We start from the raw sequence: 18,454 nt of genomic DNA on the forward strand, positions 1-18,454 counted from the left end.
TTATAGAATTGTTTAACATTTAGTAGAATGATAAACTAATTTAATAATTAATTAATTAATTACTAATAATAATTCAAATCGTATGCAGCATACACACAGGACAAGAAAGAAAATGTGGAAGCAGAGCCTGCAGTGCAAACAAAAACAGCATTAAAAAAAAAAACATAAGATGCTTGAGGAATGTAAAGCTTTGCAGAAGTGATCAAACAAAAGCCCCCAAGTTTGCAACGAAATTCGTATCACGAAACAGTGACAAATGGCTTATTTGCCGTCTTCTCCACCTCTTCTTTGTAGTTATCGCATCCTCTATCTTCTGCAATAGTTCAGCCTATGATCTGAAACCTACTTATATATTCACTTTCTTATGAAATCATAATTAAGGATGAAAAGAGTATTTATGTTTTGTAGACTAATGCATGGGAGTGGACTTGCCAGTGAAAATTTTAAGGGGATAAAAAAGGGAAAACTTTAGATAGATATTACATAAATTCAACTCTGCAGGCCATAATGATTTGTAAACAATGAGTTGAATTGAGTAATATATAATAACCTAAGACATAGCACAAAAACTGACTAAATGAAAGAAAAATCTTATAATACAATCGTTATATGTATAATATCATTAATGTCTAATTGTTGTATGACTTTCTAATTTAGAGATTTTAACTCCAAACTCTTGACATCATGCAGAAAATTTTGGTATTACAAGAAAAGGATTCCCCCAATAAATATAGGCTCCTGCACTTTTTATTCATTCAGCTAAGTAAATGTTCAGATTTCAGAAATCTTGTGACTCCCACAGTGATTGGAAACAAAAAAAGAAAATTTATCAAGATCACAAGTAGACAATAATTAGCTTCTAAATTAAAAAGCCATTGCAAGGGGAGTTGATATCAAGGAAAGACAAATTAGATTATGCAGAGTAATTAGTCTTAAATTTTATGGCAGACTTGGACCAAATATAATTTATGCTGCCGACGTCCGTTAAAAACCCACAATATTTTTTTTTAAAGAAAATTTTGAGACACACGACTTTTAAAAGTGTGACGAGAGCCATAAACCTGGTCACAAAGTTCAATGTGAAAATTTTATCGTTTAAATGGTTAATTTTACACTTTTATTTTTTTACATATTAGGGCTTTATTATTATAAATAGCCATTTTCTTGACTATTTGAGTATTTTTTTCAACTTTCGAGAATTCAGTAAGAGTTTCTTCTTTTAACCTTTCGTTTTTCTAAATTTCGTCTTAGCTAAACGTTATTAGTTAAAACTCCTGAAAGATTCTAATAAGTCCTATTTCAGTTGGTATCAAAGTGAAATTCATCCATGGCCGACAATCAATTGGCATGACTCGGTGCAATTGAGGCATTCTTGGCAAAATTGAGAGAGATGATCGGACAGCTAGCCCTACAATAGGGTAATAACCAACCCACTAAAGCCGAAAGCCCACAACCATTTTCAAATCATGTGGTCGTAAATCTTGTGATCGCAAATCCTATGACTGCCAATCCCCAATAGGATTATCACAAAAGTTACAAGATAAAGACAGATTTTCAAAACTTTTCTGGTTCGTTGGATGTAGAATCTGTCCTTAATTGGTTGGCGGACGAAACTAGCTGTTGATGAAGTAGACGATTGAACAACGATTCTTGCCTAGTGATCACGCTCAGATTTTATATAACTGGTATCATAATTGTATTCAAGGGAGTTGAAGGGTGGATGAACATATAGAGGAGTTTTTGAGGTTGTAGGCGAGGTGTGAAAACTATAAGAACGAAGCCCAGCAGGTTGCTCATTATCAAAGGAGATTGAATCATGACATTCGCTGTATGATGGGAGTCGCTGCGATTTTCACTTTGGTAGATGCTATTGAAATGGAAAAAAGAGCAGAAGAACGTGTTGATTGGCAGTCTCGACCTCAATCTAATCGAAATTTTAATTACAGAAATTCTAGTTCAACAGGAACTCAGTAGTATAGAGGTAATTACAGTGGACAACCTTCTAGGATTGTAAATTCTGGCAATCCTCAGAGTATTGTGGAAGAAAGGAGAGACAGTAAGGGAAAAGCAATCACCGCTACAATAGACAAAGGAGACAGAATCAATCCTTATCAGAAATCAACAGGAGACATATGTTATTGCTGTAGGCAACTTGGTCATCGATCGAATGGTTGTCCAGAATACAGAGGAGTTAATAACGATTGTCGACAAGTTAATGTGGTTGAGTAGGTGGTTGAATATGAGAAGGAAGTGGATGACGATGATGGATCTATATGATAGAGGGCGTTCTATTTTTTGGATTTGTTGTTAGTGCATAAGGGATACATGTTGATGAGAAGAAGGTAGAAGCAATATGGAATTGACCCATTCCTAAAACTATTTTAGAAGTTCGCAGCTTTTATAAACTTGCTACTTTTTATCGGCGGTTTATCAGAAATTTCAACAGTATTGTTGTCCCTATCACAGACTGTTTGAAGAAAGAGAGAGTGCAGAAGTTTACTTAGATTGACACTGCCAGCAAAAACTTTGAAGAGATTAAAGATAAGCTTACTTCTGCCCCTATTCTTGCTCTACCCGATTTTGATAAACTGTTTGATATTGAATGTGATGCTTGTAGAGTTGGGATTGGCGGTGTGTTATCGCAGTCTAATAGGCCTATTGTCTTCTTCAGTGCAAAAGTGAATGATACTAGAAAGAAGTGGTCTACTTATAAGCAGGAATTATATGCAGTATTTCGGACCTTTAAAACTTGAAAACAGTATCTAATGGGGCAGAAGTTTATTATTCACATCGATCATCAATCTTTGATTTACTTTAAGACTAAAGAATATGTGAATAAGATGCATACTCTATAGGCAGCTTATTTTGGAACTTTTGATTATGTCATAAAATATAAGGCTGACCATAGTATTAAGATAGTAGACGCTTTGAGTAGGAGGACTGCTCTGTTGATTACAGTTAGTTAGGAGGTCGTGGGTTTTGAATTTCTGAAGGATTTGTATGCTGTAGATGATGATTTTGTTGATATATGGGCGAAGGTCCAGGCTCGCTAGCCTCCTAATGGGTTCTTGATACATGATAGTTTTCTTTTTAAAGAGAATAGGTTGTGCATTCCTCGCTTTTCTTTGCGAGAAAAATTGATTCGGGAGATCCATGGAGGAGATTTGAGTGATCATTTGGGCATGATAAGGCTATTGCTGGTTTAGAGGAATATTTTTATTGGCCACAATTAAAAAAAATATAGGTCGGATGGTTTAAAAGTGCCCAGTTTGTCAAACTCATAAGAGTTATTCGTAGAATACGGGCTTATACACCCCATTGCCTATTCTAGAATATCCTTGGAATGACTTGTCATGGATTTTGTTATTGGTCTTCCACGTGCTCAACGTGGATCTAATTCTTTTTTTGTTATTGTTGACAGGTTCTCCAAAATGGCGTATTTTATTCCTTGCAAGAAAATTAATGATGTTTCTCATATTCCAAAATTGTTTTTCTAAGAGTTTATTTCTTTACATGACATTCTTAAGACCACTACTTTTGAGAGAGATGTGAAGTTTCTAACTCATTTTTGGATGATTTTATGGAAGCATTTTAAAATTGAACTTCAATACAGTAGTGCGGCCTATCCCCAAACTGATGGCCAAACTGAAGTAGTAAACTATACTCTTGACAATTTTTTACGTTGCATTTGCAGTGATAAAAAAATTGTTTAGGATCTTGCTCTTGTCTAAGCAGAATTTACTTGCAACAGTTCTGTCCACAGCTCTACAAAGATGTCACCCTTTACAGTTGTATACAAGAAAATTTTTGCACATTCAGTTGACCTGATTGCCTTTCCTACATGTTTTCATAACAGTATTGCAACAAACAACTTGACAAATCAACATGTGCACGTTCTCAAACAGATACAATAATGTCTTACGGAAGCTAATGATAAGTATAAAACTACAACTGATAAACATAGGCGTTTCAAGTCCTTCAATGTCGGTGATCAAGTTATTGTGTACTTGCGCAAAGAATACGGTGGAGACAAAAAAAACTTGACCCAAAGAAGATTGGTCCATTTCAGATTATACAAAAGGTTAATGACAATGCCTATATTCTTGACCAACTAGATTATATGAAAATTTTCAAAACGTTTAACGTGGTGAATCTATTTTAATATTATCCTGCTGATGACAACTCGAGGTCAAGTTCTTTATAAGAAAAGCGAATAAAGCGGAGCAATTAGCCTTAGACTTTATGGCAAACTTGGACCGGACATAACTTCTACTGCCAACGTTCGTTGGAAGCCCACTATAGCTTTTTAGAAAAGACATTTCGAGATATACGACTTTCAAAGGTTTAAAAGTATGACAAGAGTCGTAGGCCTAATCAATAAATTCAAGGCAAAAATTCCATCGTTTAAGGGGTCAATTTTGCATTTTTGTTATTTTTTAAATTTTTTTAATTTTTCATATTAGGATTTTATTATTATAAATAACTCTTTTCTTTGTTGTTTTCAATAACAGATTTCAGCCTCTAACCTTTAGTTTTTTTAAATTGGTTAAAATTTCTAACAAAATCTAATCAGTAATATTTCATTAAACTTCATAATAATCCAACATAATGGAGGAGCTCATTCCATAAAATGAAGCAAAGATCAGCCACGTTCCAATTGGCTGCAACTCTTGCTTCTAATTGTTCTCTCGCAGGCTCGTCATCAAGGATGAAATCATTGACCGGTTGCTACAAAAAAAAGAAATCAAAGGGAAAGAAAAGAACAAAGCCAACAAAAAGAAAAGATTTTATTATTGGCACTCATCTAGAATCTTTTGTTCCATTAAGCAACAAACACTTACACTGCTGCCAAAAAAAAACCAAAAGAAATATGAATAATATAAGGAATTGACAATTACTATTGTGTAACTTAAGTTAGGAAAAATCAATGAATTGAACCTTAAAGTTTATGTTCAACAGCTAACAATTTGTGTGTATCGCATATATATTTAGACTCCTCATTATCGGTCTCAGACATGGCCAGAAAGATGAGTTTTTTCGATCTTGTTCTGCACCATGCATTGCCTTGGCTATTATTATTGGTGCTGGAAAGTGCCAGTGCAGTCTCAGAAAGTGAACAACTCCAGACTTATATTATTCACATGGATCATTCCCATAAGCCTACTTCATTCTTAACTCATGAATCCTGGCATCGTCACACCCTAAAGTCATTATCTTATCCTTTTGATGAAAAGGAAATGCTTTTGTACTCGTACAACCATGTCATTCACGGATTCAGTGCAAGGCTCACACTATCTCAACTATATGAAATAGAGAAATCTCCAGCTCATCTCGCCACATACCAGGAGTCCTTTGGCAAACTATTCACAACATACAGCCCCAAGTTTCTTGGACTAACACAAAAGGATGGCCTATGGCGAAGTGCATCATATGGCGAAAATGTGATAATAGGAATCCTAGATACTGGAATTTGGCCAGAAAGTGAGAGTTTCAATGACAAGGGGATCCCGTCAGTGCCGCAGAGATGGAAAGGCCTGTGTGAGAATGGGACAGCATTTAGCACTTCTAGCTGCAACAGGAAGCTCATTGGAGCACGATCTTTTAGCAAAGGACTCAAAGCAGCAGGTAGAAGTATTTCCACTGAGATTGACTATGACTCACCGAGAGACTTTTACGGCCACGGAACCCATACATCATCCACAGCTGCTGGAAACCATATGCCTGGTGCAAGTCACTTCGGTTATGCAAGAGGCACTGCAGCAGGTGTAGCACCACGAGCACATGTTGCCATGTACAAGGTCCTCTTCGCAACAGATTCAGAAGAGAGTGCAGCAAGTGATGTTCTTGCAGGAATGGACCAAGCGATAACGGATGGGGTCGACATCATGTCGCTGTCTCTCGGATTTACACAGAAACCTTACTTCAATGATGTCATTGCACTAGCTTCTCTTTCAGCAATAGAGAAAGGAATTTTGGTTGTATGCGCAGCTGGTAATGATGGAGGCCATAATACAACATACAATGGAGCTCCTTGGATCATAACAGTAGGAGCTGGAACACTTGATCGGAGTTTCACTGGTACCATGACCCTGGAAAATGGATTGACAGTTGAAGGAACAACATACTTCCCAGAAAGCATTTACATTACTGATGCTTATCTATACTATGGCAACGGTAATAGAAGCAAAGCAATCTGCTACTATGGTGCATTAAATAAGAGTGAGGTTCATGGAAAGATAGTCCTCTGTGATAATACCACTGAAACAGATGTTGAGGGACAAAAGGAGGAGCTTCAAAGGGTAGGCGCATATGCTGGAATATTCATGACAGATATGCCACTTCTGGATCCAAGCGACTACACTATTCCTTGCTTGGTTCTACCAACTGCTGCAGGTGCTTTGGTTAAAGAATATGCGACTGGGGTGACAATGCCAAAGGTTAAAAGAATGAAGTTCATCTCCACTAATTTGGGCACCAAACCAGCCCCCCAAGTGGCCTATTTCTCTTCCAGAGGACCAGACCCAATTAGTCCAGGTGTTCTAAAACCAGATATTTTGGCTCCAGGAGTGGATGTGCTAGCAGCAATTACACCAAACAACCCATACATGGAAATTGGCAGGTACAATCTTGTGACAGATTATGCACTGCTTTCAGGCACATCAATGGCAGCACCCCATGTTGCTGGAGTGGCAGCTTTACTAAAAAATGTCCATCAGGAATGGAGCCCAGCAGCCATCCGATCAGCTATGATGACCACAACATATATAACAGAACACAAATTCAATCTTGAAGGACCAGTGGACAGGTCTTCCAGCCACACCTCTAGATTTTGGGGCTGGGCATATCAATCCAAACAAAGCCAGGGATCCTGGACTAATCTACGACATGAGCGTGCAAGATTACATTGACTTCTTATGCAGCCTTGGCTACACTAAAAGCCAGATGACTGCTATCATTAGACGAAGTCAATGGAATTGCAGCAAAGAGTCGAGCGACCTAAATTACCCATCTTTTATTGCCATATTTACAAATCAAAGTGGCCCTTCAACAGTGAAGAAATTTAGCAGGGTTGTGACAAATGTGGGAGATGACACAGCTGTTTACAAGGCAACTCTAGAGATTCCTCCTGAAATGAGAATCACAGTAGAGCCTAGTACCTTGTCTTTCACTAAAAAATATCAGAAGCAAAGTTTTTCTGAGTCTAGAGATGGATAAAGAAGCCCCTGCTGTGGCATATGGTTATCTCAAATGGATTGATCGGCATGACCATGTGGTGTCTAGCCCATTAGTGGCTGTCAAATTCTAACAGCTCTCTTAGTTAATTTATTTGTCATAATATCCGCAAAGTTTTCCTCCAAGTGTATGACATTCATGTGGATTTTTTTTGTACAATTTGTTTTGACAGGAGTTGGAACTTGATAACTTTTAGTCACTCTATTACTAATGAACTACATTCATGTGGAAAATAGTATGAATTTAATACTCAATTTAAGGAGTTGGACATTCCTCCAGTTAAATTAGGAGTTAGGAACAGGTTTCAATTCAGTACCCAGTTATATCAAACACTTCCATCAATTTCACAAAGAAGATGACTGATACTGCAAGAACAGACACACATACACGCTCACAAGGAATGCTTATACGCATCTAACCAGAGATTAAAACAACGCAATTTCTGCATACAACAATTGAAGATCCATTGCAGGTTAATTTTCAAATGTTAAAGCAAAGTCGGGCAGCGAAGGAAAAGAACTAGATTGGGAAATCGAAGCTTACAGACAGTAGCAAGTTTAGCACCCAAATAAAACAAAAGAATGGGAATCGGAGCAATGATGGAACGGTGGACGTAAGCGAGAGCTTCCACCATCCTCAGTCAAACAAAATTTTCTGTTTTAAGCAAAAAAAATCTTCATCTTTGTACAGCTAAGACAAGCCGTACATGAAAATGAACGGATGCAATGTTGTGGCAGATTATGCACAACTTTCAGGTGCGTACTGAATTCAACCATTTGGGTCGGCCATTATGACCACAGCATTTGTCACGTGGCTCTCCTGTTTTTTTTGGAAGCGTAATATGTAAGTTTAATCAAATCGTGATAATTTCTCATTTTAAAAAATTATTTTTGCCACCATTTTTCTTCAATGAAATTTTCTCGAAAATGAACATGTTTCAAGTGGGAAAAAACCTGCCATAACAATCATTCAACTTTCACGTGTGAGATTTTTACACTGTGGCCCATATTGGCAGGCCCACCAAAAATTTCAATGAATTTAAGACCACTAAACATAAGAGAAGCGACAATCACAAAACTTAAATAGCATACCTCCAAACGTAGACATGAGATTACGGGCCATAAGACAGACCAAAGCCGAATATAGAAAAAGAAGAAAAAAGCTTTATCATACCTTTTCTTTGAAGAGCAGAATCGGCCTAGACAAACACATTGTTGGGACCCAAAGATAACGTATCCCTTGTTCATATCTAGCTGTCAAGGTTTCTCTTGTCACGACTCGGCCCCCACAACCTTAAAAGCTTGCAGGAGTATTTGCAATAGTGCCACATGCGAATTGCAGGTCACAAGTTTTCTTATCCATTGGCAATATAATTTAACAAATATTTTGTCTTAAAATACTTTTGATGAGGGGATTTATGTTCAAACATTCAAAGTTTATACTCAATTATTCTGATTTAATGGTTCATGAAATAACTGGAGTGATTCCACCTGCCCAGCTTTATGGCAAATGTCTGCAACTAGTTCTTTGTCGGTGAGACAAACAACTGTAGTTAGATTTTGCTGACCATAAAAGCTAATGTATCTTGTACCCTAACCTCCACCAAAAGCCTCCCCCACCCTCAGTCTCACACCACACGCCAAAAAGAAATCTCCTTTTAACATAAAAGGACGCATTTCATGAACATCAACATATATATAATACAGCATAAAGAAAAAACTAATAATTTTCGAAATTTCTACCAGATTGATCATTTCTAAGATGAATTACATAGACAATGATATACACCGCTGGATAAAATCAAACAAAATTCAGATTTCACACATCAGGGAAAGAACAGTACTTCAGATTACATGCACAATGACACATGATGCTGCATGATCTACAAATACTGCAAACTTGTAATCGTATGCATATACAGGTAAGAGTGGATCTGTCGGTGATATTTGTATATGCCAGATCTGAACGGAAACAATATGAACAAAAATAGGGTGAATCCGCTCATCTTGTACAAGTTCAGCAAGGCTACTTACTGTTCTTCAGGATCTTGTTTTCTCCACAATGATCTATTGGTTCGGGCACCACTTTCGTAACCACTGCTGTCCCCTGATTCAGTTACACGTTTATCTGTTTTCTCAACATCACAATGAGTTCGCCCGTGTTCCCTTCCAGTTCTGCGGTCCTGAAATCAGAGCACAAGGCATTATTGAAAAAGAAAAGGATTTTAAGCTTATATTGTTCTGCTTGCATGTTCAAGAAATGAAATCCTCACTGCAATATTAAAATTAACCAAAGAATTCAAACCCCTCAACAACCCCACAAAACCAGAATTCCATAAACCATAAACCCAAGAGCAAGTGAATTGGGAAAAAATTATTATCTTAACTTTATCTATATTTTATTAAACAAAAGTTTACAGAAGAAATACAAACATAATATACGTGCAAATTAGTTAAGATCAAATTTTAAAGCTTATTGCCCCTCTCAGTACTTAGGATTGCATCGAGTGAGTTGATAATAACAAAGTCTAGAAAATCCAAGCACAATGCCATTAAACTTCCCATTAAAAACTAAAGTGAACACATGAAGAGCTACCATAAAAAATGTTTTCAATGCATGACAGTGATTCCTCTTAAACTTTAAAGCAATATAACCATGGGAAGCTGTATGATACAATTTCACAATAAAAACAAAAGAAACATGGAAAAGGAACTCTAACAAGGTGTACAACAGTTAGCTTGAAAACCAAAAGGCCTATTTAAAAGAATGATTAGTTGCTTCACACCTATATGAACTTACATCTCGGAAGGGGAACTCATCAGCTTCAAGCATATGTATCACATGCCCCATCTTTGGCCTCTTTTGTGCATTTGGGTCCACACAGCGAAGAGCTACTAAAAGGGCACGCTTCAGTGCTCTTGTAGAAGGTTTTTCTGGTAACCTAGGGTCCAAAACTCCCTCTGCATTCCGATTTGTCACCATTGTTTTAAGCCAATCAACTAGGTTCACCTGAAAGTTAGATTCAACCGTAAAAATCAAATAGAAAAACCTTAGGAAGATTATATTGAACTGGTTGAAATACATCATCAAGTAAATTTGGATAAAAACCTCTCCTGGAGGGCGGCTGTAATCGACTGGGCTTCTTCCAGAAATGATTTCCATGAGAAGAATCCCAAAACTGTATACATCACTTCTCTCATTCAGCATGCCTGTACTGGCATATTCTGGTGCCACATATCTGTTGAACAAAAGAACATAAATTTCATCAAATTTAACTGGACTAAGATCATGGGGAGCGTATATCAAATAGAAGTACAACTAATAAAATTTAGGACGCACCCAAATGTCCCCATTACACGAGTGGTCACATAACTCCGTTCTGAGCCTAAGAGTTTTGCGAGGCCAAAGTCTGATACTTTAGCATTCCACTGCTTATCTAGTAAAATGTTGCTTGATTTTATATCACGATGAACAACCTTTGGTTCAAGTCCTTCATGCAGGTATGTCAACCTATATTTTAACATTTGCAGACATTCAGGAAGGGCAGAAAACACAAAGAATTGAATCTCTTATGATTAATTATGCGTTATAAATTAGTACCCTTTTGCTGTTCCAAGTATTATATTCATGCGAATCTCCCATGTAAGAGGGCTGCAAGGTCCAACATCTCCATGAAGCCACTGTTCTAAGTTTCCATTGTCAACATACTCGTAAACAAGCATCCTATAACAACCATGAATTTTCTTCAGTTCAGCAATATAACACAACCAAATAAAAGGCCGGAAAGGTACTTTGAAATTTGAAGAGTGAAGAGAGAAATCCCAACTTGCATTACTGAAACACAAATACCAATAGTCTAAAGTACAAAATGGTAAGTACCTATGAGCTCCTTCAGCACAATAACCAAGCAGCCTCACCAAATTCTTGTGCCGAACCCGACCAATTGCTTCTACTTCTACCTTAAACTCCTTCTCAGCTTGTCCCCTACATAAAAAGAACAAACTTTTGAATCCCATCCTATCTCGGTGACCACGAAGTTTGCAAGCTAGAAGAGCAAAACCATAACACTCGAAGAAATGAGGAGAAAAACAAGGACAGCCAATGCATAAACATCCAGCAAATAAAACCCGTATACTCAAATTATGAGGTACAGATAAAAACCCGCATGGAAAAAAGTATTAATAATGATGTTATACCTATTGTTAAGCAAATTCTTGACAGCAACTTTAGTATTATCCTCCATGATACCACTGTAAACGATCCCATACCCACCTTCGCCAATCACATTCTCATCAGCAAAACCATTGGTAGAGACCTCAAGCTCTCTAAGAGTGTACCAATGGCCCCACCCCAAATGTGAAACTTCTGGTACCGCGATAGATGCACCGGCCTGATCACCGGAACGAGCACCGGACCGGGTCTCTCCGCTTCCATGGCCCGACCCACCAGCACGCTCCGGATACGATATTCTGTGATCCTTCCCAATCTCAATGTGAATTCTGTTTCGCTCACCGACCGGACTAGTACCCTCTTCATACTGTAGAAGCAGGACTGGTTCCGATTCCGGCACTGGGTCCGGGCTAAGCGGTTTAGGGACAGGTGCCAGGTGCGAAGGGTCTAAGCGTATCTCCTGAATTTCCTTGGAGACGCTGGGGATTGTGGGATTATTGATAGATGACTTGAATTTAGATTGTGCGGCAGTATTGTTATTCTTGTTGCGTTTAGAAGTGAACCAGAGAGAAATAAGGAACAGAACAAGAACTATGGCAGCCCCAACACAGATACCAATTACCACCCACAAACGTAAACCGAAGATTGAGGTTCTCTTGGACATCTGATCGCTCAAGAAAGAATGATTAGACATTTGATTCTCTTCTTTCTTCTTCTCCTCCTTATTCTTCTTCTACTACTACTACTACTACTACTACTTACACTTGTTCTCTTCCTTGAGGCAGCACCCAGGAGAGAATAAGAAGAAAGAAGAAGGAGATGCAGACAAGTACAGAGCAGTGGCAGAAAGGGAATAAACTGAAAAGTTCATAAAACAAAAGAAGAGAAAAATGGGAAGATTAAAAACGGAGTCATAGAACAGTGAAGTGAGAAGTGAGTGAGTGGGGTTAGAAATTGAGATAGAGAAGGGAAGCAGCTGGCATTGATGGGACTTCTAGAAAGCAGGAATTGCCAAATGGTTCTAGTAGTGACTGTAATTAAAAGTCTAAATTATGCATTAGTGGGTCTTATCTAATATAGGCACTTAAATTAGTGGAATGGATTGGAGGAATCTAATCTACTCTACAAACACTAGGGTCTAATTTACATTTATGTTTATTTGATTTTGGATTTTGGGTTTGGGTTTGGTGTTGGTGGGATTTTATGGTTGGTTTTGGATGCTTCCACAGCCATTTATGCCACTTTGAGCAAAATATTTATTATTTTTTTTATAAAAAAAAATTGTAATAAGAAGTTAGAAAGAAAAACAAAGAAGAAGAAAGGCATTTGGCTTTTTCAATTTGGAGAAGAGAATATGACAATAAAAGAGAAAGGAGGAATTGGGTTGTGTATATGGGCCCAATATTAAGCAAGTGTGGGCCACAAGCTGCCATGGGGGCCAATCCAACCCATCACTAGTAAATGGAAGTGGAGTAGAATCAAGATTGCCAATTGAAGAGGTACATAACTCCATGCCTTTCAACTTCAGTTGTGGATTAGATTAGATGCTTTTGGTCCCCATTTGGAGAACTCTCAACCACAATTCAATCTCTTTATTATTTATTTCTCCAAATTTTTAACTCATTCAGTAGTCATCTGCCCTTTTATGTATTTTTGTAATGTTTCTTTATTATATATGGTTAGTCTCTACATATAATTAGATAAAATTCAAATATTTAAATATTCATTTTATAGCATTTGATTTTCTTACCGTTGATATATGATTAAAAAGTTAAATATGTTTAAATTATTATTAAATTATAATTTAAGGGTAAATTTATTAAAATGTATGTAAGTCATGGAGATAGAAATAAAGTAATTATAATTTTTTTTATAAAAATTAAGTGTTAAAAATTAATTGAAGAAGGAAATTATATATTTAATTTGTTTATCCTTTTGATATAGGAACCATAATAATAGCAGCAGTAGTGATCCACAAAGATGTAAAATCTTGTGGATCCTGTAGCATTAAATGCATAGTCATATTGGGGTGAATAATGAGTTATAGCTTCTAAGCAATGTGAGGTTTTGTGTTAGAAGGTGAGAGAGGGGAGACACTTATTATCCTTGAGAGAGAGCAAGCAATAAAAGAAATTAAAGCAGTCTGGGAAAACCACAGTGCTTGGAGTTGGACCCAATGGCTTCATGGTTAATATCTTGTTACTTTTTGGTGTCATATTCAAATGTCATTAGCAGTAGTTTCCATGATTTCCATACTCTTTCACCATCTCATTAAATGAGTAGGAAATCAGACTGTCTTTCTCCTATATATTATGAACACACCAGAGGAAATGTTTCCTTCAACTTCACTTTTTATCAACTTGGGTCCTAGCTAGGCATCATACCTTCTTCTGCTCAAAAGTTTTTTTTATTTTTTTACTTTTTTGATATTATTAAAAATTTGTTTAAATAGAAAATTTATAATCAAAATAGGTTAATTAACTTTATTTTTATATTACCACTGCTAGATACTTGTCTGGTTAAACTTAATTAAAATATGTTAAATTTATAAATTCAGAACCATCACATTTTTTAAATTTAAATAATGTTTATTATTTAAATAATACTAAAGATTATAGTAAATTAAAATTGATAATGAAAACTTACAACATGATACCTGTATACAGCATCAATTTTATGTGCATCATCTTCATCTGTTTTATGAAAACTAAAAGCCTAAATCCATGAGAGGAATATTCATCAGCAAAGAATTCGACAGACAAAATGGGTATATGTATATATGAGAATTGACTTCTATAAATTCTTTGATCTCTATATACACTTGACTTTTTTCTTTTTCTTTTTTTGGTCCCCATTGTTGCAGAAATACAACGCATTTTTCTACAGAGTAATGGCTTAACTATACGCAAGCTAATTAGAACATCATATTCTCTGGATACACATAAACTCCTAGTAAAGCAAGGTAGCTCTAAAAGTTCAGGTATTTCAGATGCATCTCTCCTGCTGGCTGTGGAGCAAGGTATGGCTGTAGAGGAAGGTATAGCTGTAGAGGAAGTTCTTGTTTCCCATTGACTGTCTGGAATCAACATGACAGGAGCCATAAGTTCATCTCTCCTGCTGCTAGCTTGAATGTGTCTTCCACTGACAATGCCTCTGGATACTGACCAGAAACCCCACCAGCCTGATCATAAAAAGCCTCCCAACATTAGAAAAAGCAAACAAGGGAGATAATAATGAAAGTGTCACTTTTTGCCTAAGACCAACAAATGTTTGTTGCCACACTGGACGGCTATCCACAAGAATTATGCTCTTAAAGCTTCTTGAATTCTTGAAAAGTTAAAAGAAAACAGTATACAACCAATTAAATGAAAGAAACCCTAGCCATGCGTATGGACCCATCCAAAACAAAGAAATAAAAACTTAAAAAGCCAGCAAGACTATCATATATAAAATATACTTACATGAACATGGATCATGTAAATGCTACGAAATTGATCTGAGGAAATATGAGCAGATACAACATCCAGTTTATGCTTCTCCAGGATATAGAAGATGCTGGTGAGTAACCCTGGCCTCTTCAGTGAACACACACTAATCTGTGCATCACCCCCGCACATGTTCATTACAACATTTGGAGAAAACCATGTCTGGAAGCAAGACGGGGGAAGAGAAACTGGAAACGAAAGAGGCATGTTCGTAGCCATAGTGAAACTCTTTGATGATCCCTGAAGAGCCATAAAAGCTTCCCTGGATTCAAGTGCTTCTGTATGTGATGTGATAACTGATGGTTCACTGTCAACAATTGTTACTCCTTGAAGCTTTTCTTGGCTTTGGTGTTGTAGCGTTTGAAGAGTTTCTTGGAGGTTCTTAATGTATTTTATTGCTTCATCGACAATGGTGGACTTGTCTGCCTGCATAAGAGCAAAACTTGGATGATACTTATATTTATGAAGTGTAACAGGGTTACAATTTGACCATGCATTAAATCCTTAAATTTTGCTGTCATGAATTTGCCCCGTTAATAAAGGACTTTAGAAATTAACATATCTATGTATACATTCATGAAGCAATATGCATCCAATTCTAGAGCCATCAAAAGCTGAACTGTATGTATTTAATTGGGATAATAAATTCTAACTACAGTGGCGCCTGTTGTGACTGCTAGTAGCTAGGACCATGGAACAGTAATAGACGTACGTGATCAACCACAAACTGACAATATTTATGATTGAGAGCATTTGAATCAGAAAACCCTAAAGTCTAAAAAGCGAAGTTACTGTGGCATGTCCTCTGGCAGGCAAATTCCCAACCAAGATATCAACGAATTAAAGCTAACAAGTTCATCATGAACTAGTATACGAAGAATCAACTTGGAATCCATTAATTGCATGCAAAGGAAAAGGATTTTCCTTGCTGGAGGCTGCAGTGTGGCTTCTTCATAGGTATTCAGTTCTATGAAACTGATCACCCACTTCTCCAAATCTTAACAAAAAGGTAGGAGAACTCGATCACACTACAGGAGTAGTAAAGCCTGAAATTTAGTCATATACATTATTTTTTAAATTGGGAGGAATCGATTAAAATAATAAGAGAGATGAGTGGAATGGCAATGCTAATGAAGTTTCTTAGCGTTCATATCAAGACACCCACTATTGCATATCATAGGAGCATTAAAGCAAATATGTTATGTGTTTCTGTTTAGTCTATATCTTTTACATATAATTTACATCAATTTTGAACAATTACAAATACCTTAGCGGGGAGTTGAGGAAGCAAAGCATGAAGGCTAGTGAACATGTTCCTCATCTTCTTCCTCCTTTCTCTCTCAGTCAAGATGTGAACCTCATGCTCTGATTCAGCGCCACCAACAGAATTAACAGTCTCTCCATCTTTTGCAACCCCTTTTCTGTTTCTCTTTTGGCCTAGCTGAGCATCTGGTGTCTCCATATGTGTGAGGCTATTGGAGCTTGAATTATGTGTCTCCAAGCTCAATTTTTTTGGACAGAGAAAAGGGAGATTATCGGAATTGGAATGAACTCTTGAAGGGATTTGTTGATGGGTTTTATTTGAAGACATGTTTGGATTGAAGAGAGAATGTGTAAGGGAAGAAAAGGAAGAATTTTTAGAGTAGCAAAAGAGGAGAAGATACCAAAATATAATCATGGGACAATGCCGTTATTTGGCTTCCAAACAAAAAACGGAAACTAAGCACATCATGTAAAGATTTCCCAACCCGGGTCCACTATGCAAACTTAATTCATCACCCTCTTCTTCCCAAATTTTGATTATTTTATTATTATTCTTATTATTAATTTTACAAATAGTTTGAATATTATTAAATTAAAACATATTAACTTTATTGAAAATAATTTTAACTGATGTTAATATAACTGTAAAGAATATAAATCATTGACTATAATTAAAATTAAATTTTTAGAGTAAGAGATTAGAATATGAGAACTCGAATTTAAGTCTATCAAATGAGCAATATATATATTATTAGAGATGAAATCAAGTTAGACTACACATAAAGAAAAAAAATTAAGATTAGTAAATACAAAATTGAAGCAAAATAACCGGATGAATTTAATTTATTATAGATATTCACATCTTATTTTAATTCGGTGGAAATAAAATGTGTATTTATATATATATATAATTTGCAATTGAATTCCAATGAAAAGAAATTAAATTTTTATATTATATTTAGCAATGGATTAAAAAGGAAAAAAGCAATGAAATTTAAAAATGAATGAAAGTCTATAATAAAAAATAATTTTGGAAATAGATTAAAATATGTTTCTAAATTTAACATAAAATTGAAAATAAAATTTAAAGATGTATTAAAAATGGATTTTAGAAATAGATAATTGTAATTGTTGTGCATATAATGCAGAATTGAAAATAACAATGAGCAATTGTATACCTCCATTTTGCCATCAATAAAAAAAAAAATTATATATGGTATTTTAATATGGTAGTTTTCACTCTTCATTCTCCACCACCACCAAACCAAGGAAACGTATACGCGTATAACGTACGTACGTATTGCAAGGCATAAAGCCAAGACAAAGTGGTGGCTTCCTACGTGTCATGTGTAAAGAAATGCGTCTTCAAAACTGCGGGCTCAACAACCCCTCGTTTTCATTTTTCTAATAATTTTTCCAATTGGAAAGATTTTAGATCGGTGTATCGATTTAATTTTAAGATATAAATATATTGATTTTTTTTTTTTATGAGGGACCCATTTTATATTCTATGATTGGTTTGGTGAATAGAGTCTAAATAAATATTTTTCTGAAATTTATTTTGCTTCTCATTATTTATTTATGGAAAACTAATACAAAATCATCCTAATTAATCATAGAATCTGCACACAGTGACTTATATATGTTCATTTCTTCCTCAAAAACTTGATACCCGGAGATACAAGGGTTGTTAAGACAAAATGATTCGCCCTTGTGCTCTATAATAATAATATTTCTTTTATTTTTAAAGTTAGAGAATTTGTTTTATTTATATATATTAGTAGGATATTGCAGGTCTATAGTCTCGAACTTAATTTCTTAGGTGAATAATATTTAATTACTGAACAAATTAAGTTAAATTTTAATTTTATATTGATTATAAATAATAATAAACAAAAACATGGAGAAATTAAAAAATGTAATGGCTTTTAGGTTTTATTTGCACACCTAGTGCGAAGTTGCTTTTTTGACAAGGAATAGCTGGATATTTTGTTTTAAGCGAGGCCAACAATCATTTTGTAACTAACTTGCTGCTAGTAAAATATAATACAGCAAGACCATTATCTGGTTCCTAAAGAACCTGCTGCTCCATCCAATGCAAGTTCACGTTATTTGAGGCTTCCGTTACGGTTTTCATGTATACAATTCAAGATAAATCATCTTATTAATGATCTAAGCTTTGCACATGAATTACTTCCAGCCTAAGATCATTCAGGACTTGACAAAAGCAAAACAGAGACAATGGAAGCCCAAAGCTGTCTGTTATCAAAATTTGTACACGACAGGATAGTTTTTATAAGGCG

General features: G+C 35.8%; 2 protein-coding genes and 1 pseudogene across 2 annotated transcripts; 1 reads left to right on the plus strand and 2 right to left on the minus strand.

Moving 5' to 3' along the window:
- Positions 1-5,015: 5,015 nt before the first annotated feature.
- LOC110606920 lies at positions 5,016-7,428 on the plus strand (annotated as a pseudogene).
- Positions 7,429-8,941: 1,513 nt separating this feature from the next.
- Positions 8,942-12,405, minus strand: LOC110606921 (probable serine/threonine-protein kinase At1g01540). Its single transcript, XM_021745930.2, has 7 exons — positions 11,430-12,405; positions 11,113-11,217; positions 10,834-10,956; positions 10,573-10,743; positions 10,342-10,471; positions 10,033-10,242; positions 8,942-9,415 (listed from the first exon to the last, which is right to left on the minus strand). The coding sequence occupies exons 1-7, from the start codon at positions 12,095-12,097 to the stop codon at positions 9,263-9,265; spliced, it is 1,560 nt and encodes a 519-aa protein (XP_021601622.1). The 5' UTR covers positions 12,098-12,405; the 3' UTR covers positions 8,942-9,262.
- A 1,772-nt stretch (positions 12,406-14,177) lies between these two features.
- On the minus strand, positions 14,178-16,593 carry LOC110606922 (transcription factor bHLH95). Its single transcript, XM_021745931.2, has 3 exons — positions 16,156-16,593; positions 14,865-15,314; positions 14,178-14,584 (listed from the first exon to the last, which is right to left on the minus strand). Exons 1-3 carry the CDS (start codon positions 16,564-16,566, stop codon positions 14,486-14,488), a joined length of 960 nt encoding a protein of 319 aa, XP_021601623.2. The 5' UTR covers positions 16,567-16,593; the 3' UTR covers positions 14,178-14,485.
- Between the last annotated feature and the right edge of the window lie 1,861 nt (positions 16,594-18,454).

This window comes from Manihot esculenta, chromosome 18, assembly GCF_001659605.2.
Source record: "Manihot esculenta cultivar AM560-2 chromosome 18, M.esculenta_v8, whole genome shotgun sequence".
In the NCBI taxonomy this organism is placed as follows: Eukaryota; Viridiplantae; Streptophyta; class Magnoliopsida; order Malpighiales; family Euphorbiaceae; genus Manihot; species Manihot esculenta.